Source organism: Oncorhynchus tshawytscha, linkage group LG14 (assembly GCF_018296145.1).
Source record: "Oncorhynchus tshawytscha isolate Ot180627B linkage group LG14, Otsh_v2.0, whole genome shotgun sequence".
NCBI classification, from domain to species: Eukaryota; Metazoa; Chordata; class Actinopteri; order Salmoniformes; family Salmonidae; genus Oncorhynchus; species Oncorhynchus tshawytscha.
This window is the reverse complement of record NC_056442.1, coordinates 23,831,803-23,854,302: the sequence shown is the minus strand read 5'-3', so window position 1 is coordinate 23,854,302 and position 22,500 is coordinate 23,831,803. Positions and strand designations below refer to the sequence as shown.

The window sequence follows — 22,500 nt, the reverse complement described above, 5'->3', positions numbered from 1 at the left end:
GTACACACCCCCAGGAAACGAACGATCCCCGTGGACAGTACAGTAACGTAGGAGTGGAAAAATAAATCATATTGTACAAGTTAATATGGAAGGACTGGCAGTGGATATGTACTGGTATCCCCCTTACCGGAACATACTCGGTCATTGTGCGCACTCACCTTGAAGTCAAACTGGATGTCCATGTATTTGCCGAAGCGGCTGGAGTTGTCGTTGCGCAACGTTTTGGCGTTTCCAAAAGCCTGGGATCACACACATAGGGAGTAAGAGACGGAGGGAGGGAGAGAGGGAGAGAGGGAGTAAGAGACGGAGGGAGGGAGAGAGGCAGAGACGGAGAGACGGAGAGAGGGAGTAAGAGACAGGGAGAGAGGGAGAGAGGGAGTAAGAGACGGAGGGAGGGAGAGAGGCAGAGACGGAGAGACGGAGTAAGAGACAGGGAGAGAGGGAGTAAGAGACGGAGGGAGGGAGAGAGGAGAGAGGGAGTAAGAGACGGAGGGAGGGAGAAAGGCAGAGACGGAGAGAGGGAGTAAGAGACGGAGGGAGGGAGAGAGGCAGAGACGGAGAGAGGGAGTAAGAGACGGAGGGAGGGAGAAAGGCAGAGACGGAGAGAGGGAGAGAGAGGGAGTAAGAGACGGAGGGAGTAAGAGACGGAGAGAGGGAGTAAGAGACGGAGAGAGGGAGTAAGAGACGGAGAGAGGGAGTAAGAGACGGAGGGAGGGAGAGAGGCAGAGACGGAGAGAGGGAGTAAGAGACGGAGGGAGGGAGAAAGGCAGAGACGGAGAGAGGGAGAGAGGGAGTAAGAGAGGGAGAGAGGGAGTAAGAGACGGAGAGAGGGAGTAAGAGACGGAGAGAGGGAGTAAGAGACGGAGAGAGGGAGTAAGAGACGGGGAGAGAGGGAGGGAAGAGACGGAGAGAGGGAGTAAGAGACGGAGGGAGTAAGAGACGGAGGGAGTAAGAGACGGAGAGAGGGAGTAAGAGACGGAGGGAGGGAGAGAGGCAGAGACGGAGGGAGGGAGAGAGGCAGAGACGGAGAGAGGGAGAAAGGCAGAGACGGAGAGAGGGAGTAAGAGACGGAGGGAGGGAGAAAGGCAGAGACGGAGAGAGGGAGTAAGAGACGGAGGGAGGGAGAAAGGCAGAGATGGAGAGAGGGAGAAAGGGAGAGAGGGAGTAAGAGACGGAGGGAGGGAGAAAGGCAGAGACGGAGAGAGGGAGAGAGGCAGGCAGAGAGGCAGGCAGAGACGGAGAGAGGGAGAAAGGCAGAGACGGAGAGAGGGAGTAAGAGACGGAGGGAGGGAGAGAGGCAGAGACGGAGAGAGGGAGAGAGGCAGGCAGAGAGGCAGGCAGAGACGGAGAGAGGGAGAGAGTAAGAGACGGAGGGAGGGAGAAAGGCAGAGACGGAGAGAGGGAGAGAGGCAGGCAGAGAGGCAGGCAGAGACGGAGGGAGGAAGAAAGGCAGAGACGGAGAGAGGGAGAGAGGCAGGCAGAGAGGCAGGCAGAGACGGAGGGAGGAAGAAAGGCAGAGACGGAGGCAGAGGAGGAGGGAGGAAGAAAGGCAGAGACGGAGGCAGAGGAGGAGGGAGGGAGGCAGAGAGGGAGGGAGGGAGGCAGAGAGGCAGAGAGGCAGAGAGGAGGGAGGGAGGCAGAGAGGCAGAGAGGCAGAGAGGAGGGAGGGAGGCAGAGAGGCAGAGGAGGAGGGAGGCAGAGAGGCAGAGGAGGAGGGAGGCAGAGAGGCAGAGGAGGAGGGAGGCAGAGAGGCAGAGGAGGAGGGAGGCAGAGAGGCAGAGGAGGAGGGAGGCAGAGAGGCAGAGGAGGAGGGAGGCAGAGAGGCAGAGGAGGAGGGAGGCAGAGAGGCAGATAGGAGGGAGGCAGAGAGGAGGAGGGAGGCAGAGAGGAGGAGGGAGGCAGAGAGGAGGAGGGAGGCAGAGAGGAGGAGGGAGGCAGAGAGGAGGAGGGAGGCAGAGAGGAGGGAGGCAGAGAGGAGGAGGGAGGCAGAGAGGAGGGAGGCAGAGGATAAAAGAGGGGAGGTCCACAAAGAAACAAGAGAGAAAAGAGTGGGAGACAGGAGAGAGGAAGAAGAGGGAGAGATGGGAGAGGGGAGGAGGTAGACAGACGTGTTAAAGTGGGGTCAGACAGTCAGGTGTGTTGTGCTATGGCTGAGACACGGGGCTAGATTACAGGGCAGGCAGTCAGTCTGTCTGTACTGCTCTGCTGTGATCCTAACACATCTTCTCCCCATCTGTACTCCACTATACCAGCCAATACAACTCAACACAGTACACTACATGAGTAGAGACCCCCGCTCACACTCCAGGAGAGGCCGCATATACACACACACACACACACACAGAAATATAACGTCCTGTTTTACACTGGACCAAGCCAGGCACATGCAGCGGATGACGTGGAACCCCCCCCCCGGCGGTCACCTCTAGGACAGGGTTGGACTGCAGCAGGCGGTCCTTGACCGTCTCCACCTGGTCGCTGGCGGGACAGGTCACGGCGTAGTACTGCAGGATCTTCTTTGAGGCCTCCGTCTTGCCGGCACCGCTCTCCCCCGAGATGAGGATACACTGGTCCTTATGCTCCGTCCGCATGGACCGGTACGAGTTGTCAGACACCGCGTAGCTGGAAGGACGGAAGGAATAAAGAGAGAGAGAGCATGAGTCAGTCAAGTCCTGTGGAGGAGGAAGAACTGTGCAGATACAAAAAGTTTGGATTCGTTTGAAATTATTTTGCCTATATATTGTTTTTATTGTCCTCACCATTTCACCGGGTCAAATTCCTGGTCCATGCAAATGTACTTTGCGAATAAAGATGATTCTACCCTTTTAAATAAGATCCCGTTTGGTAGGTGTGGTGGTCACACAGTAAAGTGAGCTACAACAGTCCTGTTACAACAGGCTCCATGTAATATCAGAGGGGCGCCATGTTTATTCAGCCCGTTTTGCCCACACGACAGGGGTGTGGGATTCAGAGGGGTGGGGTTAAACGTGGAAGACACATTTCGGCTGAGTGCATTCAGTTGTGCAACTGACTAGGTACCCCCCCTTTCCCCTTCCCTTGAAACATAGAATTGAGATAACGTTAGCGCCAACGTCAAACCCTTGAGAAAGACCCCTATCAGTCACCACCCGAAAGCCCCGGGAGAGGGTGGTTGGGAGTGGGGGGGGCAGGCCTGGGGCAGGGAAATCTCCTCCTAGGAGGAACACCCCTCTGGTACCACCTTGCACCATCAACCCAGCCTTCCTCCTTTCAACCCGTCGCCAATTCATCTCTGTCCCCCTCAGACAGACAGAAAACATTTGCCTACATGGTTGAGTAGAACAGGGGAAAAACACAAGAGTCGAGGAGCCGCGAAGCCGGGAACACTGAGCGCATGGAGGACTCTCCAATAATACAGTCCATTGTTCGTCCGTGGTCAGAGAGGAGGAGGAACCGGCCAGGAATTAACCTCTTCGCCTAGCAACTCCAAACAAAAACAGGCTCAACGTAACGTATGCCGAGAGGACACTCTGAAAACCTCTCCGTTACATACCTGTTAGTCCACGACTGAGTCAACTGGGATGGGAGGAGGAGGAGAAGGGGGAGGAGGGAGAGGTGGTGGGTTGGGGTACCCAGGTTCAGGTTACTCACACGTGGGGAGAGACCTCGTAGAAGTTAACGCCTCGGTAGCGCTCCATGTGGTTCTTGGTGTAGATCTCCAGATCCTTGTAGGGGTTCACCGACACCAGGACTGAGCCGATGTATGTCTGTGAGAGTGAGAGAGAGTGAGAGAGTGAGAGAGTGAGAGAGTGAGACACTTCAGGGTGTCTTGAGGTGACAACACAGTGGGGGAAACGCTGGGATGCATCTACACAATTTAGATGTATTTTTCCAGCAGGCACAAATTCATTAGGTCAGCAACACGTTATGCAACGGAACACAAAAGAAACAAGCGTTGACCCAGAAGGTGAGAGGATTTGGGGTGGGAGTCTTACATAGATGAGGTTCTCCTTGAAGCGCTTGCGCAGGTTCTCGATGAAGGCCGCCTCGCTGGTGTGGTTCTCCAGCAGGACAAAGTCCTGGACACCCACCCGGTCCCTGGCCGTCAGGGCACTCTCCATGCTGATCCGCACCCCGTCACTCCCCACAGCCTGGAGGGAGGGGAGAGGGAGGAGGTGGTTGGCAAAAGGAAGCAATTCTATAAATTGATGAGGCAAAGAGACATTCTAAGCAGACCCTGGTTAAGTTGAAATCAACGTTGTGCGCCAGCATCTCCCAGTGTGTTCATTTACGCCTGAATAGTAAGCGCTCAGAACAGCTCCGGGAATTTAGCTACGTACCTCAAGACACACACTATGACACTTTACGCTTCACAAAAAAAAGGTACCCATTTCCACACACATTCAATAACATACACAGACAGAAAGTGATTGTAGAAACTGGAGTTCTGCAGCGTTCCACACCAAAGAGCTCTCCTCAGAAAGCATCGCATTTTGTAAGCCTATGAACTAGAAGCGGAGGAAAACCCAACCCTGAAAGAAAAAAAGTTACCACTTCGACCAAAGTCTTAAAAAGGCCCCACCCAATCTAAAATCCCCAGTCTAACAATAAAATGTGCATTCAAAACACTTCACTTACATCCTTCAGCTTGTCAATGCGTTCGCCCAGAAACCGGTTTTCTACGATGGAGACTTGAGTTTTACGCACCAGATCGCGAATGTTACCTAGATCCATGGCTCACTATCACTATACAGTACCACACAGATCTGTCACCACGCTCTGGACGCATCAACGAGGCAGGGAACGCACCGATGATTATGCCAGCACACACACGGGTCCACACGCAAATGTTTATTGTCCATGTTCATTACCACACACACACACACACACACACACACGCACGCACGCTACAGAGCAGCTGCATGTGTTGTTGCGTTACTGACACACTAGGGCCTCGGCTCAGGGGATGGAGAGGGGTGCTCCTCCTCCTAATTAAGGGCTAGGTGAGGCAGCTGTGGACAAGACGGCCTGTAGCACAGAGGAGAAAAACACAGAGAGAGAGACAGAGAGACAGAGAGAGATGAAACAGACAGAACATGCAAGTGTAGCAGAGGAGGGGGGAGACTGGAGAGGAACGTGTGGTGCCAGGAAACGATTCCATTCCTTATCCATCGCCATCACTGTACCCCTCCCCCCCCCAAATGTTCCAAAAACAACTCCCTGCTTCACACGGTACCCTACCCTGCTCCCCCTTCCCCCTCATTCTTCTCCCTCATCCCTCCTTCCATCCTCCCTCTCCCTCCTTTATGCAACAGGGAGCTATAACGAGAGATGGCAGAAGAGCTGTGAAGTAGAAGTAGAGGTGTGAAGTGAAGTAGTCCCAATAGTTGTCCCAAATGGCACCCTGCTCCCTATATAGTGCACTACTTTTGACTAGATCCCATAGGGCTCTGGTTAAAAGTAGTGCACTATGCAGGGAATACGGTGCCAATTGTGACGCAAACCCTGGTCGTTAAGGGCTCTACACAGTCTATGCAAAACGGAGCAGACGGCGGTCCGTTTGCCTTCCATGAATGCAGCCGCACAAATACACGTAGAACTTCATAAGGAGCGAGGCAAGCGGACCGCCGTCGGCTCCATTCGCATAGACTGCGTAGAGCCCGTCAGACTTCAATCCTAATGAATTGCCTGGGCTGGAGGAGACTCCGCACACCAACACTTAATTACAACATCATGTCGTTTTGCGTTATGACTTAATGGCGGGCGAGTTGTTCCAGCTACAATCACTAATGTGATCATCCTGTTGCAGGAAAACTTTCCTGCACTGCAGTACATTTGAAGATGCAAAAGATGCAGCAACCCTTGCAAAAATGTCCATTAATTATAATCCACATTTCCTGTTGCTGCAGGTTTATGTAATATCAGAGGGCCCCCCTTCAAGTCGTAGGCCCGTATTCACAGCCCCAGAGTAGGCGGGCTGATCTGGAATACTTTCTGCCTTTTCAGATCATAACGAATGGTATGGAGAGGGGTGACCCGGTTCTAGATCAGCACTTCCGACTCAGAGGCTTTTGGAATACGGGCCCCGAGTCTTGGTGGGCTATCGTTTCACACAGCCAGAGGAACAAAGAACCTGCAGTTCCTGAGGAAAAAAGTGGTCCGCCTCAGGGCGGTGCTGCGCTGATTGAAGTCTCTCTCCCAGGGTTCGTTGGGCTCGTTAGCAAGAAGCCTGTTATCTGGGCATCTAAATCGCTCCAACAGCCAGGGGAAAGCTATAGCAATATAATTATGGGTTAGAAGGTAGCCTAGTGGTTAGAGCCTTGGGCCAGTAACCAAAAGGTTGCTGGATCGAATCCCCGAGCTGACAAGGTCACAGTTAGATGTGGATGTTGATTAAGGCAGCCCCCCCGCACCTCTCGGATTCAGAGGGGTTGAGTTAAACGCAGAAGACCCATTTCAGTTGAATGTATTCAGTGTACAACTGTCTAGGTATCTTTCCCTAATGATGCCATGTGCCATTCTGCTGATTATATTTCCATGGGAAAACATTCCAAGAAATTATGGAACATTGCCAACATTCTTTTTAACACAGGGAGGGAGTCCTCTCTCTGACAGGAAGATGATGAGGAACCCCATTTCTCCCAGTTAGTGAGAAGCCTGTTATCTGGCCATGTAATCCAGGGATGGGAAAGTGGGGGGGGTGGGGGCCACAAATATACTCACGAGGGGCCGCAGTTGCTTGCGGGTGACTAACAAAATCAATGGGGGGCACCCGACTGGTAATTCGACCACGATAACAACTTCAGATAGCTGGCCGCTAAACTAATTTAGCAATCTAAAACATTTTAGCTGACATGGATTAATTGAGTGACTATCAGTAACTGACGTAAGAGAAAGACATCTGATGCACCATCAAATGTTGAAATTGCACCTTGTCCACTCTACTGTTCAAACTCGCAAAAGTAAGTTGAGACCCCGACTGGGGGCTCCAACAGCAAGGGGAAAGCCATAGAAATGGAATTACTAGAATGGACTTCCCCATCTAAGTTAATGATGACATGATGGGTGGGTGGACCGTTCTATTGATTCCATTTCTATGGGGAAAGCATTTCAAGAAACGATGGCACAGTGCCAACGTTCTTCTTAACACAGGGAGGGAGTTCTCTGACAGAGAGAGGAACCCCTTTTCTCCCGCTTTTGGTTTCCCATTCTCACAGAGTTCTCCCAACACCACCTCTCTCTCCATTACTTCATTGTTCCTCAAAATGGGGCTTTTTGCAGTTGTGTTTTCCTGCCTCCCCACCCTCTGCCCCTTCCCACCACACGTCTTTGTTGAACACACCAACACACCTGCGCTCGTTACAGTCCTTGCCGCTAACAGCATGTGGTCACCTTTTCCAAATCCTGTGAGGAAAACAAAGGAGCCGGGAGCCCGACTGCTGTGTTCCCTCTCCCTTACACCCTCACTCACTCATCTGCACAGAGCAGTGAACAACTGGGTGCGGCTCAGGGGAATGAATGGGTCTGCTGCATAACCATAAAACAATGCTTTGCCCTTTGCCTGACCTTTGCAGTGTCCTTTGGTTGCTTAAAAAAAGTCAAAATTGTGATATAAACTCAGCAAAAAAAGAAACGTCCTCTCACTGCGTTCATTTTCGGCAAACTTAACGTGTGTAAATATTTGTATGAACGTAAGATTCAACAACAGACATAAACTGAACAAGTTCGACAGACATGTGACTAACAGAAATGTAATAATGTGTCCCTGAACAAAGGGGGGTCAAGAGTAACAGTCAGTATCTGGTGTGGCCACCAGCTGCATTAAGTACTGCAGTGCATCTCCTCCTCATGGACTGCACCAGACGTGCCAGTTCTTGCTGTGAGATGTTACCCCGCTCTTCCACCAAGGCACCTGCAAGTTCCCTGACATTGGTCATGTCAGGATCAGCCTGCAGGAAGGGTACCACATGAGGGAGGAGGATGTCTTCCCTGTAACGCACAGCATTGAGATTGCATGCAAAGACAAGCTCAGTCCGAAGATGCTGTGACACACCACCCCAGACCTCGACGGACCCTCCACCTCCAAATCGATCCTGCTCCAGAGTACAGGCCTCGGTGTAACGCTCATTCCTTCGACGATAAACGCAAATCCGACCATCACCCCTGGTGAGACAAAACCGCGACTCGTCAGTGAAGAGCACTTTTTGCCAGATCTGTCTGTTCCAACGACGGTGGGTTTGTGCCCATAGGTGACCTTGTTGCCGGTGTTGTCTGGTGAGGACCTGCCTTGCAACAGGCCTACAAGTTTTTCAGAGTCAGTAGAAAGGCCTCTTTAGTGTCCTACATTTTCATAACTGTGACCTTAATTGCCTACCGTCTGTAACCTGTTAGTGTCTTAACGACCGTTCCACAGGTGCATGTTCATTAATTGTTTATGGTTCATTGAACAAGCATGGGAAACAGTGTTTAAACCCTTTACAATGAAAATCAGTGAAGTTACCTGGATTTGAATGAATTATCTTTGGAAGACAGGGTCCTGAAAAAGGGACGTTTCTTTTTTTGCTGAGTTTATATAAGCCCGATGTAAGGGATATGGACCAAACAGCTAAATGGGTTCATTTGCAATTTCAGCATCTTTAAGTCTGAGGCATAACAGCTATGACAAATTAACATACCATCCATTACAGTTACAGTGAGTGACTTGTAAGTGGTTATGTTTCTATTTTGAATCAACTGTAAGTGGTCCTTAGCCATGGTATCCTGTTATATTAACCCATGAATAAAGGCTTCTTTATAAAAAGGTCACTTCTTGATCATATTTCCTCGGGTAAATGAGCTCAGTGGAAGAGTAAGACTAATGCTGCGTTTATTTTAGACGAGGGAAGCAAAAACATCATACCAGTCGCCATAGCAGCACAAGAAAGCCGGTGATGGCAACAGCAAGCCAGCACGACTGTATCCGTTGCTATGGTGATTTCAGGCAACACTGCAAATCAACATCCGGGAGAAAACAACTACGGAAGACCACAAAAGTTGAAATATTTTTTGACTGCATTCACCGTCGGTCTGTCATTGAAAACAATTACATCCGGTTTGCAGTCTACCTCGTGCCACCTAACCGCAGCATTAGAGTAAGAACAGGGAGGGATTTATGTCTGTTGGAAAGTGGAGAATATTTCCCCCCCTGTTCCGATTCAGCCAGCGTAACAAATAACACATATGCGTGTAATCTGATCCTACGGAGAGCATGGTTAGCCACTCAGAGTTTTACCCCTTTGTACACTGCCACTATGAATCAGTTGTCTGACCCTCCTCCGCTCTTTCGTCTTATCAAAAACGGAGGAATGCCGAGAGGGAAAGAGAGCGAGCACAGATGGATAATTTAGTTGTTTTCACAGACATGGGATCACACACCCGACTCACACTACAGAACTGACAGGGGACAGCAGTCATGGTCTTCCTCAAGGTTGTCGGCTGACTGAAGCGTCTGGGTTTTCCATGACAGCATGTGAGGTCAAAAGTGGCCATTTAGCAAGTTCGCATGGAAGCAAAATGTTTTTTTATTTATTTTTTAAACAGTCAAGATATGTATCAAACCACAACACGGTATCCTGCGCACTTTCACTTTTAAAGCATAACTTTCGGGTGTATTGTATATTTGAACTGCTATTAGTGCATATATCGTGTGTTCTATTGCATGGCTTGTTATAAACGCTTAGAATACATTACAAAGCGGGTATTCATAGGAAGTGTTACTGTAGAAATCTTTCACACGGAAACACACAGACTGAGAACCTACTGAACTGAAATCAATAAGGGTTTATGAAGACAGACTTGGGAAGAGCTGTTTTAAAGAGGTCTAAGGAGACCAGTATTTGCTATTACAAATCCCCCCCCTTAAGGTTTGGAAAAGAGGGGCGTGTGTGAAGGTGTGCACATGCACATGTGTGTATAGGGGAAAGGACAGGTGTGACAATAGCTCGACGTTGGCAGGTGACAACATTCTCCATCTCCCACTCAAAAAATAATAATAATATTCCCCTTCAAAAAAACAAAAAAAAAAGAACAAGTTCTACGATTCATGTCCAGCCCAAAACACAGACCCAACCGAATGGTTGGAGGGCATTTCAAGAACACCAGTCAACAGGTTCAAATCAATGGCTCCGTTCTCTAACTTTCTCTCTGCTAAACGTTTCCTGTAAGGGAAACCAGTCCTTCCCCCACTACAGCAGATCAGCCAATTAAAAAGAAACGCAACCGTACAGCCAATAAGAGACAGCGGTGACTGATTCAGTCTCTCAGGGGGACACTCCGTGTATTCTGTAATCAGTGGGTCCCTAAAATTAACAGCATTTCCTCTCAATGAGGTAATACAAACAAAAAAAAACAGGAGCAACTGACAGGGGAGAGAGATGGAGGCGATAGCAAGGTCATCTATTGCCGGCTAAAGTATTGTATACAATGAGGGTCATATAGCATGAGTAGCTTTCATTGCAGTCTCAAAGAGTGCTGCTTTCAAGGAGAGACTAGCAGGACAGGAATGATCGGTCATATTGCAACTCAAAAATCTAAATATTTGATTCATTCCACCTTAACTAGTCTGGACAACTTCTAATGCACTCCTTACAAGATGTGAGACCCTGGGAATGGGGCACCTGGTTTTTGCAACAAATAAGAAAAAGACGTGGACTAGGCCCTCGTGGGTCCGGTCAGTTTTCTTCCGTTCGGGGACTAGTGAATAAGACCCTGTTCAAAAAGGGGCTCGTCCACATCTTCCTTATTAAATGCTGGAGGTTTCACGGCAGCTGGAGGTTTCACGGCAGCTGGAGGTTTCACGGCAGCTGGAGGTTTCACGGCAGCTGGAGGTTTCACGGCAGCTGGAGGTTTCACGGCAGCTGGAGGTTTCACGGCAGCTGGAGGTTTCACGGCAGCTGGAGGTTTCACGGCAGCTGGAGGTTTCACGGCAGCTGGAGGTTTCACGGCAGCATTGGTTCAGACACACACACTAGCACTCTTTCGATAACATGCGGTGCCCTTGAAGTGAACTAAACAAACCTACGGAAACTGTACAAATCCTATTTGGTCTATCAAAACGCTATGACAAACAACCAGGGGTTGAATTGGGATTTTGACTGAGGTGGTGGAAATATCACTGAAAATCGACAGTTTTCAATGGGAAGTGTTTCAAGTGACCACACCTGTCAAAAGGGATTTTAAAGCAGGCTGAGGGAGAGAAAAAAGATGAGACTGAAATGATTTGAAATGACAGGTTGAAGTAAATGGTGGAAACCTCCTAGCCTATGCCTTGACCAATCCAATGGTTTTACAGTTGTTCAGGAGTAGGGAACAAGTGCACACTTCGGGAAGAACCAGATTATTGGGACACTAAACCACAGTCTTCCCTCCCAGTCCCCTCCCCCAGAGACTCAGTCACACACAAAGATGATTCTATCTGTATCATTATAGTGTCTGTGGCAGCATGGGTTGAGGCTACAACTAATAGGAATCCTCACCGAGTTGACTACTTTAAAAATATCCGAAGCAGGGCAGAAGTCCTCAATGGCAATGCCCATGCTGAAAAAAACACAAAAAAACAGGTTAAATCCAAGATGAGTCATCCATCTCTCTCTATGGAGTCCCCAGGCTGAGGAGGTGACAGTGACCGGAAGGTATGCAGTGGGGTTGGGGAATACTTGGGAGCGCTGCCTCGGTACTGTGACAGACTGACAGTAGTTTCATTAATATCCTCCCTCGCACTCCCAGTCAGCGTCAAATAATCCAGGCCCAGCCTCACAACACAGGCCTGCCATCACAACACAGGCCTGGCATCACAACACAGGCCCGGCATCACAACACAGGCCTGCCATCACAACACAGGCCTGGCATCACAACACAGGCCTGGCATCACAACACAGGCCTGCCATCACAACACAGGCCTGCCATCACAACACAGGCCTGGCATCACAACACAGGCCCGCCATCACAACACAGGCCCGCCATCACAACACAGGCCCGGCATCACAACACAGGCCTGGCATCACAACACAGGCCTGCCATCACAACACAGGCCCGGCATCACAACACAGGCCTGCCATCACAACACAGGCCCGGCATCACAACACAGGCCTGGCATCACAACACAGGCCTGCCATCACAACACTGCGGCGGTGCAAACACACCAACAGATAACGGCACATAGATACCGTGTTGAAATTAGAACTGGGCCGTACTCAATACAGAACACTTTTGCAAAACGTTTTGCAATGGAAAAGTAGAACGAGAATTTCTCATTGGACAAGTTCGGGTAGTCCCATCCGGTTTCAGTCCGTTTTGGTGCCTAATGAATACGGCCATGGATAGGAAGAGAACTTGGGAGAGGAATTCGTAGATGGATTACAGGCGAGTCAGCGTCAGGACTCAGGATAAACTGGCTACGGGCTTTGTGGTCAACCCCCCAGTTACCAGTGATGGATGGAGAGCTAGATATGAAGACTAGATCATTTCATAGCTGGATAGCTAGGTTGGTACCAGGAGAAACTGGTGCTTTGTGGTCAAAAACCCAGCAACGCTCCCCCCTCTCCTGTGTCCTTGGAGTTCGAGAGTACTGATTGACAAAGCTGTTACAGAATACTCACTCAACCGAAACCTCCAACGACCGGCTCCCTCTCCCCTAGAAGGGAACAGCCATATATATTTGCTGCCCTTAGATGCATGTCCTTCAGCACCGCCACATGTACACAATTTAAAACAGAAGCGCGCACACACACACACACACACACACACACACACACACACGACTCAGCATGAAACGTGTACCGTTGTGATGCAGAGTGCTGCGTCCAAGTTCCAAATGCCTTTGAGCAGAATGAGTGAGCAGTTCTTCTCTTACCGTGGCTCTGTACTTCATCTCTCTCCTTCCTGTTTATTGGTCGGCTTTAGCAATTGTTTAATGCTCCCAGAATGTGAGTGGTCCACTTCAGAGCGACCGTGCAACGTTTTGTTTTTACAACTTCTCTGGAGCCATGTGTAGGAGCGACCCAGCTGCCACCACCTCCCCTCTTACTTATTTTCTCCCTCTCAGTCACTCACTCTCTCTATACCTTCTTCTTGCACTCTCTCCCTCCCTCTTTCTAGAGGAAGCAGTCCGTGTAGAGTGACACACTCCACCCTCCTTTTCTCTCTCCCTCGCTCCTCCAGCACAGGGCCCAACCGTGGAAGGTGGTGAAGTAGTCTCTCTCTCTCTCTCGCTCTCTCTCTCTCTCTCTCTCTCTCTCTCTCAAAGAAATTCCACAAAAACATCTTCAAGCACACACACATCTGGACTTAACCACCCCTGGAGAGAGAAATGTGTCCCTCTGTACAAGGAGAAGGGGGCCTGTGAGGGGCTACGGGAGAATACAGGATGACTCACACAGAAAGCCAAAAACGGTACTTGACTAATTGTTTTATGAAGTACAGCTTCGCTTCTTCCTTCCTCTCCCTCCCTCCCTCCTTTTAGAAGACGGTGATTTAACAGGAGTAGAACATTCCACTACTGCCATGATTAATGTTGCCGAGCAGCTCACAGTTTCTTTCCTCCCCCCCCCCCACGCTGACAAGGGACTAAGTAGGATTCCATCGTTAACGTTACTCTGACAGATCTGTTATTATGACCGTGGGCTTGCGACCCAAACGCCATCCTATTCCCATAGGTCTCTGGTCAAAAGTAGTGCACTGTGTAGGGAATAGGGTGCCATTGGGGACACCGTCCATAGTTAGTTGAGAGCAGTCCAGCGGTCTGTGACTGAACACAACACGAGCCACTTCACCGTGAATCAAATAAATAAGCGCATGGTAATATTAGCTTAAACATTAAGATGTTCTATGCTGAAATCGCTCCGCCATTTCCTGGTTGCTAAAATGGCTCACTTATTTTCAGTTTGTGTGAAAATACAGCATGTTTAGTTTAGAGCGGGTTTCTCAAACTCGGTCCTGGGGCCCCATCCGGGGGCACATTTCCTTTTTTGCCCAAGTACTACACAGCTGATTTAAACAACAAACTCATCACCAAGCTTTGATTATTTGAATTCGCTGTGTGGTGCTAGGGCAAAAACCAAAACGTGCACCAGGTCGGGGGCAGGACCGAGTTTGTGAAACCCTGGTGTAGAGAATCATGGTACCATCTAAACCGCTGTAAAATACATTGTCCTAGCAACATTGGATTTTTGATTGTTTGAAGCTGGTGTACGAAACCTAAAAGTAAAAGATGCAAGAGCGAAACTTAAAAACGGGAAGCCGTAGAAGTAGCGCGTATTGAACAGATCAACCGCTTCGTAGACTTGCTTTCAATGAGAATGGCAGCTCTATCACACACGTCTACGTGGAAACATTCTAGATTTGCAATATCCCTTTAACAAGCTCCGATTAAACCCAAAACGGAGGATTGACATAGATGAAGCCTGGTCATGGATTAAAGACGATGCTCCGTAGAGAACCTCCATTGAAAGGGTTGATAGTCCACTAGCAGGCTTAATCTGTGTCCAGACATCTGGCCTAAAAAGTGGAAATGAGGCAAATAAAATGAAAAGTTCAGAAAAAGCTGAATCGTGACAGCGGCGGTGAGCTCCAGAGTTAAGGGGTGGGATGGCGGGGTACTGCCAAGGCCCAGGAAAACCCAACTTTATGAGAATCATTAGCAGGTGTCAGTGTTTTCTGTCTGGGGAGGTGCCTGGTGGCTTCAGCAGACAGCCAAGCCACATGTAGCCTTTTCACACATTCGTTCTGAACCAAAATGTAATATCTGGCTCAGATATTTTATTTTGGACATGATCCTTTTCAGCGTGGCTCTAGCGGATGCGTAACCAGGCCAGCGCACCACAGCTTGGTTTCGCTCTGTTCAGTTCGGCTCACTCGTGTGAAAAGCCAGGTAATTTCCTCTCGGTTTCAGTCTGTTTTTCTCCGTTTCATGCCTAATGAACAGGACCCAGGTGAGGATGTTGGGGGTTGGTGGCTCTCCCTTTTCTGCCCCCACCCTGCAGACAGGTCCCAGCGTTCCCCAGGCCAGCCCCTAACACAGCTCAGGTAAAGCCCTGGCCATATTCACCCTGTCGTCTATAGCCTTGAAGCCCTGCCTGCTGCTGACGCTGAGCTCCACAGCCCCCTCTACTGGACAAGCCCACTGCTCAGCTGGCAGGAGTAGCATGTGATAGAGGAGCCAGTCAGAAACGAGAACTTCACCTTCACTTTTCAAAACATACTCTTTCTATAGTTGTCTGTACTCTCCAATATATGCTACAGAACGACACTCAGGACTTGTAGCCTTTACCCGTTTCTCTCTCCCTGCCTGGGCACTGCCGACACAATCAGAGACCCCGCCTGCAGGAATCGGAGAAATGTTTTCCAGACGGTGTGAGTTTGCCTCTTTGTCCGTCTGTCGCTCTCTCCATCCCCCTCTCACATGGGCACCGCTGGGCATGAGAATGAACAGAGAATGAAGGAAAAAGAAACAAAGAAATGGACAGAGAAGGAAAAAGAAAACATCACTGACTTGCTCAATGCTTCATTGCCATACATTGTGTCTGTACATTGTGTCTGTACATTGTGTCTGTACATTGTGTCTGTACATTGTGTCTGTACATTGTGTCTGTACATTGTGCACGGTAATGCTGATGTAGCATATCTGTGCAGAACAGAGGGGGGGGTATCCATCTGTCCTGGTTGTTAATGCCTTCCTCTCCCACAACTTTCAGGACCTCAAGGCTTCTAGAGAAATCATTTCTAATACTTTAGCTGTGCCTGATTGAGCTTGTCTGGCACAACGGAACCAATAGAGGTCCCAAACCCCAACCATCTGCCACTCCAGGCAGGTGAAAGCAAACACTCACAAGTATTTGAAAGATGTCAAATAGTATTTGAACCCAGGTCTGCTGCCTAGGACCAATTCAAATTCAGCCTTGACGGCCCGGCTGTAATTCGCGCTGTTGTCAAGGGACTGGAAAGGGGACGTAACCTTGGCAACGCAAAAACACACACAAAAACAAACCTTATCAAGAGTCAGGCAAGTCTTTCTTCACATCTGTCTGATATGCAGACTTATGTAGTGTCCTCTAGTCTTCCTTTCATTACCCCACCTTCTATTCTGTCGCTCAATACTCCTCCCTCACATTCCTGCTGCATCAAGTCGGACATTTAAAAAATAAATAAATATGAGTTTGATGAATTGAAGAGACTCATTTTCAAAGATGGACTTTGTGCACCAAGTGTGTCTGAAGTGAGGACAACCTGGGTCATTATGAAGTTTAAACAACGGCAGCCAAGCACTGTGCCAGACTGTCTTAGTTCAACAGTGTTGCCAGAGCCTGGGTTGGAGCTAACACAGCAGAGCTCTCACACATACTGTACAGCCACACACACACACACAGCAGAGCTCTCACACATACTGTACAGACACACACACACACACACACACACACACTGCAGGACATACTGTACAGCCACACACACACAGCAGGACATACTGTACACACACACTGTACAGACACACACACTGCAGGACATACTGTACAGACACACACACTGCAGGACATACTGTACAGACACACACTGCAGGACATACTGTACAGACACACACACTGCAGGACATACTGTACAGACACACACACACTGCAGGACATACTGTACAGACACACACACTGCAGGACATACTGTACAGACACACACACTGCAGGACATACTGTACAGACACACACACTGCAGGACATACTGTACAGACACACACACTGCAGGACATACTGTACAGACACACACACTGCAGGACATACTGTACAGACACACACACTGCAGGACATACTGTACAGACACACACTGCAGGACATACTGTACAGACACACACACACACACTGCAGGACATACTGTACAGACACACACACACACACACTGCAGGACATACTGTACAGACACACACACTGCAGGACATACTGTACAGACACACACACACATACTGCAGGACATACTGTACAGACACACACACACACACACTGCAGGACATACTGTACAGACACACACACACACACACTGCAGGACATACTGTACAGACACACACACACACACACTGCAGGACATACTGTACAGACACACACACACACACTGCAGGACATACTGTACAGACACACACACACACACACTGCAGGACATACTGTACAGACACACACACACACACACACTGCAGGACATACTGTACAGACACACACTGCAGGACATACTGTACAGACACACACACACACACTGCAGGACATACTGTACAGACACACACACACACACTGCAGGACATACTGTACAGACACACACACACACACTGCAGGACATACTGTACAGACACACACACACACACTGCAGGACATACTGTACAGACACACACACACACACACACTGCAGGACATACTGTACAGACACACACACACACACACACTGCAGGACATACTGTACAGACACACACACACACACACACTGCAGGACATACTGTACAGACACACACACACACACACTGCAGGACATACTGTACAGACACACACACACACACACACACACTGCAGGACATACTGTACAGACACACACACACACACACACTGCAGGACATACTGTACAGACACACACACACACACACTGCAGGACATACTGTACAGACACACACACACACACACACACACTGCAGGACATACTGTACAGACACACACACACACACACACTGCAGGACATACTGTACAGACACACACACACACACTGCAGGACATACTGTACAGACACACACACACTGCAGGACATACTGTACAGACACACACACACTGCAGGACATACTGTACAGACACACACACACTGCAGGACATACTGTACAGACACACACACACACTGCAGGACATACTGTACAGACACACACACACACACTGCAGGACATACTGTACAGACACACACACACACACTGCAGGACATACTGTACAGACACACACACACACACTGCAGGACATACTGTACAGACACACACACACACACTGCAGGACATACTGTACAGACACACACTGCAGGACATACTGTACAGACACACACTGCAGGACATACTGTACAGACACACACTGCAGGACATACTGTACAGACACACACACACACACTGCGGGACATACTGTACAGACACACACACACTGCGGGACATACTGTACAGACACACACACACACACACTGCGGGACATACTGTACAGACACACACACACACACTGCGGGACATACTGTACAGACACACACACACACACTGCAGGACATACTGTACAGACACACACACACACTGCAGGACATACTGTACAGACACACACACACACACACTGCAGGACATACTGTACAGACACACACACACACACACTGCAGGACATACTGTACAGACACACACACACACACACACACACTGCAGGACATACTGTACAGACACACACACACACACTGCAGGACATACTGTACAGACACACACTGCAGGACATACTGTACAGACACACACTGCAGGACATACTGTACAGACACACACACACACACTGCAGGACATACTGTACAGACACACACACACTGCGGGACATACTGTACAGACACACACACACTGCGGGACATACTGTACAGACACACACACACTGCGGGACATACTGTACAGACACACACACTGCGGGACATACTGTACAGACACACACACACTGCGGGACATACTGTACAGACACACACACACACACTGCAGGACATACTGTACAGACACACACACACACTGCAGGACATACTGTACAGACACACACACACACTGCAGGACATACTGTACAGACACACACACACACACACTGCAGGACATACTGTACAGACACACACACACACACACACTGCAGGACATACTGTACAGACACACACACACACACACACACACTGCAGGACATACTGTACAGACACACACACACACACACACACACACTGCAGGACATACTGTACAGACACACACACACACACACACACACACTGCAGGACATACTGTACAGACACACACACACTGCAGGACATACTGTACAGACACACACACACTGCAGGACATACTGTACAGACACACACACACACACACACACACTGCAGGACATACTGTACAGACACACACACACACACACTGCAGGACATACTGTACAGACACACACACACACACACACACACACTGCAGGACATACTGTACAGACACACACACACACACACACTGCAGGACATACTGTACAGACACACACACACACACACACACTGCAGGACATACTGTACAGACACACACACACACACACACTGCAGGACATACTGTACAGACACACACACACACTGCAGGACATACTGTACAGACACACACACACACTGCAGGACATACTGTACAGACACACACACACACACACACACACTGCAGGACATACTGTACAGACACACACACACACACACACTGCAGGACATACTGTACAGACACACACACACACACTGCAGGACATACTGTACAGACACACACACACACACTGCAGGACATACTGTACAGACACACACACACACACTGCAGGACATACTGTACAGACACACACTGCAGGACATACTGTACAGACACACACTGCAGGACATACTGTACAGACACACACACACACACTGCAGGACATACTGTACAGACACACACACACTGCGGGACATACTGTACAGACACACACACACACTGCAGGACATACTGTACAGACACACACACACTGCAGGACATACTGTACAGACACACACACACACTGCAGGACATACTGTACAGACACACACACACACTGCAGGACATACTGTACAGACACACACACACACTGCAGGACATACTGTACAGACACACACACACTGCAGGACATACTGTACAGACACACACACACTGCAGGACATACTGTACAGACACACACACTGCAGGACATACTGTACAGACACACACACACTGCAGGACATACTGTACAGACACACACACACTGCAGGACATACTGTAGACACACACACACTGCAGGACATACTGTACAGACACACTGCAGGACATACTGTACAGACACACTGCAGGACATACTGTACAGACACACACTGCAGTACATACTGTACAGACACACTGCAGGACATACTGTACAGACACACACACACACACACACTGCAGGACATACTGTACAGACACACACACTCACACTGCAGGACATACTGTACAGACACACACTGCAGTACATACTGTACAGACACACTGCAGGACATACTGTACAGACACACACACACACTGCAGGACATACTGTACAGACACACACACACACACACTGCAGGACATACTGTACAGACACACACACACTGCAGGACATACTGCACACACACACATACAGTACAGACACACATCTGGGAGAGAGGACAGTAGATGCACATGGTGACTATGGTCCAGCTGCTCTCTCATTGGTTCCCAGAGTGGAAACACTTCTGGTCTCCAATCACACCTCTTCAGGGAAAACTGACCAAACAATGCTGAGGGGAAAACACACAACCTCCAAGTCATGGGACCCAGCATCCGTGGGAAATAAGCCATGAGAACTTATTTTCACTCTTACTCTGAGGAACCTTTTATCTAGTTTCATTCTCTTCCCCTCCCCTATTTCTTTATTCCTCTATCTCTCCCTCCGTCCCTCATCTAGGCCCACCATATCTCTCTCCCTCCGTCCCTCATCTAGGCCCACCATATCTCTCCCTCCGTCCCTCATCTAGGCCCACCATATCTCTCCCTCCGTCCCTCATCTAGGCCCACCATATCTCTCCCTCCGTCCTCATCTAGGCCCACCATATTTCTCTCTCCTCATCTAGGCCCACCATCTCTCTCTCCCCTCATCTAGGCCCACCATCTCTCTCTCTCCCTCATCTAGGCCCACCATCTCTCTCTCCCCCTCATCTAGGCCCACCATCTCTCTCTCTCCCTCATCTAGGCCCACCATCTCTCTCTCTCCCTCATCTAGGCCCACCATCTCTCTCTCCCCTCATCTAGGCCCACCATCTCTCTCTCTCCCTCATCTAGGCCCACCATCTCTCTCTCTCCCTCATCTAGGCCCACCATCTCTCTCTCCCTCATCTAGGCCCACCATCTCTCTCTCCTCATCTAGGCCCACCATCTCTCTCTCCCTCATCTAGGCCCACCATCTCTCTCTCCCTCATCTAGGCCCACCATCTCTCTCTCCTCATCTAGGCCCACCATCTCTCTCCCTCATCTAGGCCCACCATCTCTCTCTCCCTCATCTAGGCCCACCATATTTCTCTCCCTCATCTAGGCCCACCATATTTCCCTCCCTCATCTAGGCCTACCATCTCTCTCTCTCTCTCCCTCATCTAGGCCCACCATCTCTCTCTCTCTCCCTCATCTAGGCCCACCATATTTCTCTCCCTCTAGGCCCACCATATCTCTCTCTCTCCCTCATCTTGGCCCACCATATATCTCTCTCTCCCTCATCTAGTCTCTCTCCCTCATCTAGTCTCTCTCCCTCATCTAGTCTCTCTCCCTCATCTAGTCTCTCTCCCTCATCTAGTCTCTCTCCCTCATCTAGTCTCTCTCCCTCATCTCTCATAAACCCACGATTCCCCTCCTCTCTCTCCCCCTGTTGTAGACGGCAAACCCATACCGCTGGCAGGCGAGATCACTCAGTGCACGACACAAATGTGTGACACGACCCTCAACTATTGCCGGTGACTCATCAGCTTGAAGCAACATCTGTCTAAAGTCTAATATGATAAGGATGAGATCCGTCAGCGTGTGGACAGTAAATACTACCCCGCCCCTCCGCCCAGCAGCTGAGTTTACAGAGGGAGTCAGGCAGCCTTGCTTTGCTTCATCCGTCCCCCATGTTCTATTCAGCAGGGCCTGGTGCCCAAACGCACCGCTGACGCCTCCCATCCATTACCGTCAGACACAGAGCAGCACACTCCTATTTCAACCCTCCTTCATTTCAAACATTTTATAGCCCGGCAGACCGGCCATAATAGAGTCAACATTTTATTTAACTCGGCGAGTCAGTTAAGGACACACTGTTATTTCCAATGACGGCCTAACCCCTGGGCGACGCCCTATGGGGCTCCCAATCACGGCCGGCAGAGGAACACAGCCTGGGAAACGAACCAGGGTCCGTAGTGACGCCTCGAGCGCTGAGATGCAGTGCCTTAGACCGCTGCGCCACTCGGGAGATGGGAGACAGCGGCCACGTTCCAGAACGACTTAATTGTAGTCGCGCTGCATGCAGCAACAAACGGAGCTATATGACATGACATCTGGCAGGCGACAGCATTGTTTCGCCTTCCTGGAACTCAACCCGTGTCTCCTGGAGCCTTGGAATGAAAAACAGGAAGACAGGCCTCATTAAACATTCTAATAGTCACGTTTGAACAATTGTAGCACTAGGCGAATATTTACGCACTCAAGCAGTATCATCTCCCCATCTAACTGTTTCTCTCCTCCCAGTCTCCTCCTTCCTC

The 22,500-nt window shown here is 49.6% G+C and overlaps 1 protein-coding gene across 6 annotated transcripts in view; it reads right to left on the bottom strand.

Moving 5' to 3' along the window:
- The window catches only part of LOC112266817 (unconventional myosin-Ic-like), a 74,731-nt gene that overhangs the window by 25,291 nt on the left and 26,940 nt on the right, over positions 1-22,500 (bottom strand). For 5 of the 6 annotated variants that reach the window (XM_042297190.1, XM_042297186.1, XM_042297185.1 and 2 more), the window contains exons 2-5: positions 3,975-4,130; positions 3,631-3,746; positions 2,424-2,622; positions 159-239 (exon numbers count right to left, since the gene is read on the bottom strand). In XM_042297190.1, coding sequence (XP_042153124.1) covers positions 159-239; positions 2,424-2,622; positions 3,631-3,746; positions 3,975-4,130 — 552 coding nt within the window. Of the gene's footprint in view, positions 1-158; positions 240-2,423; positions 2,623-3,630; positions 3,747-3,974; positions 4,131-12,868; positions 13,046-22,500 lie in introns of those variants that run through there. The other variant, XM_042297187.1, reaches the window with a different exon arrangement.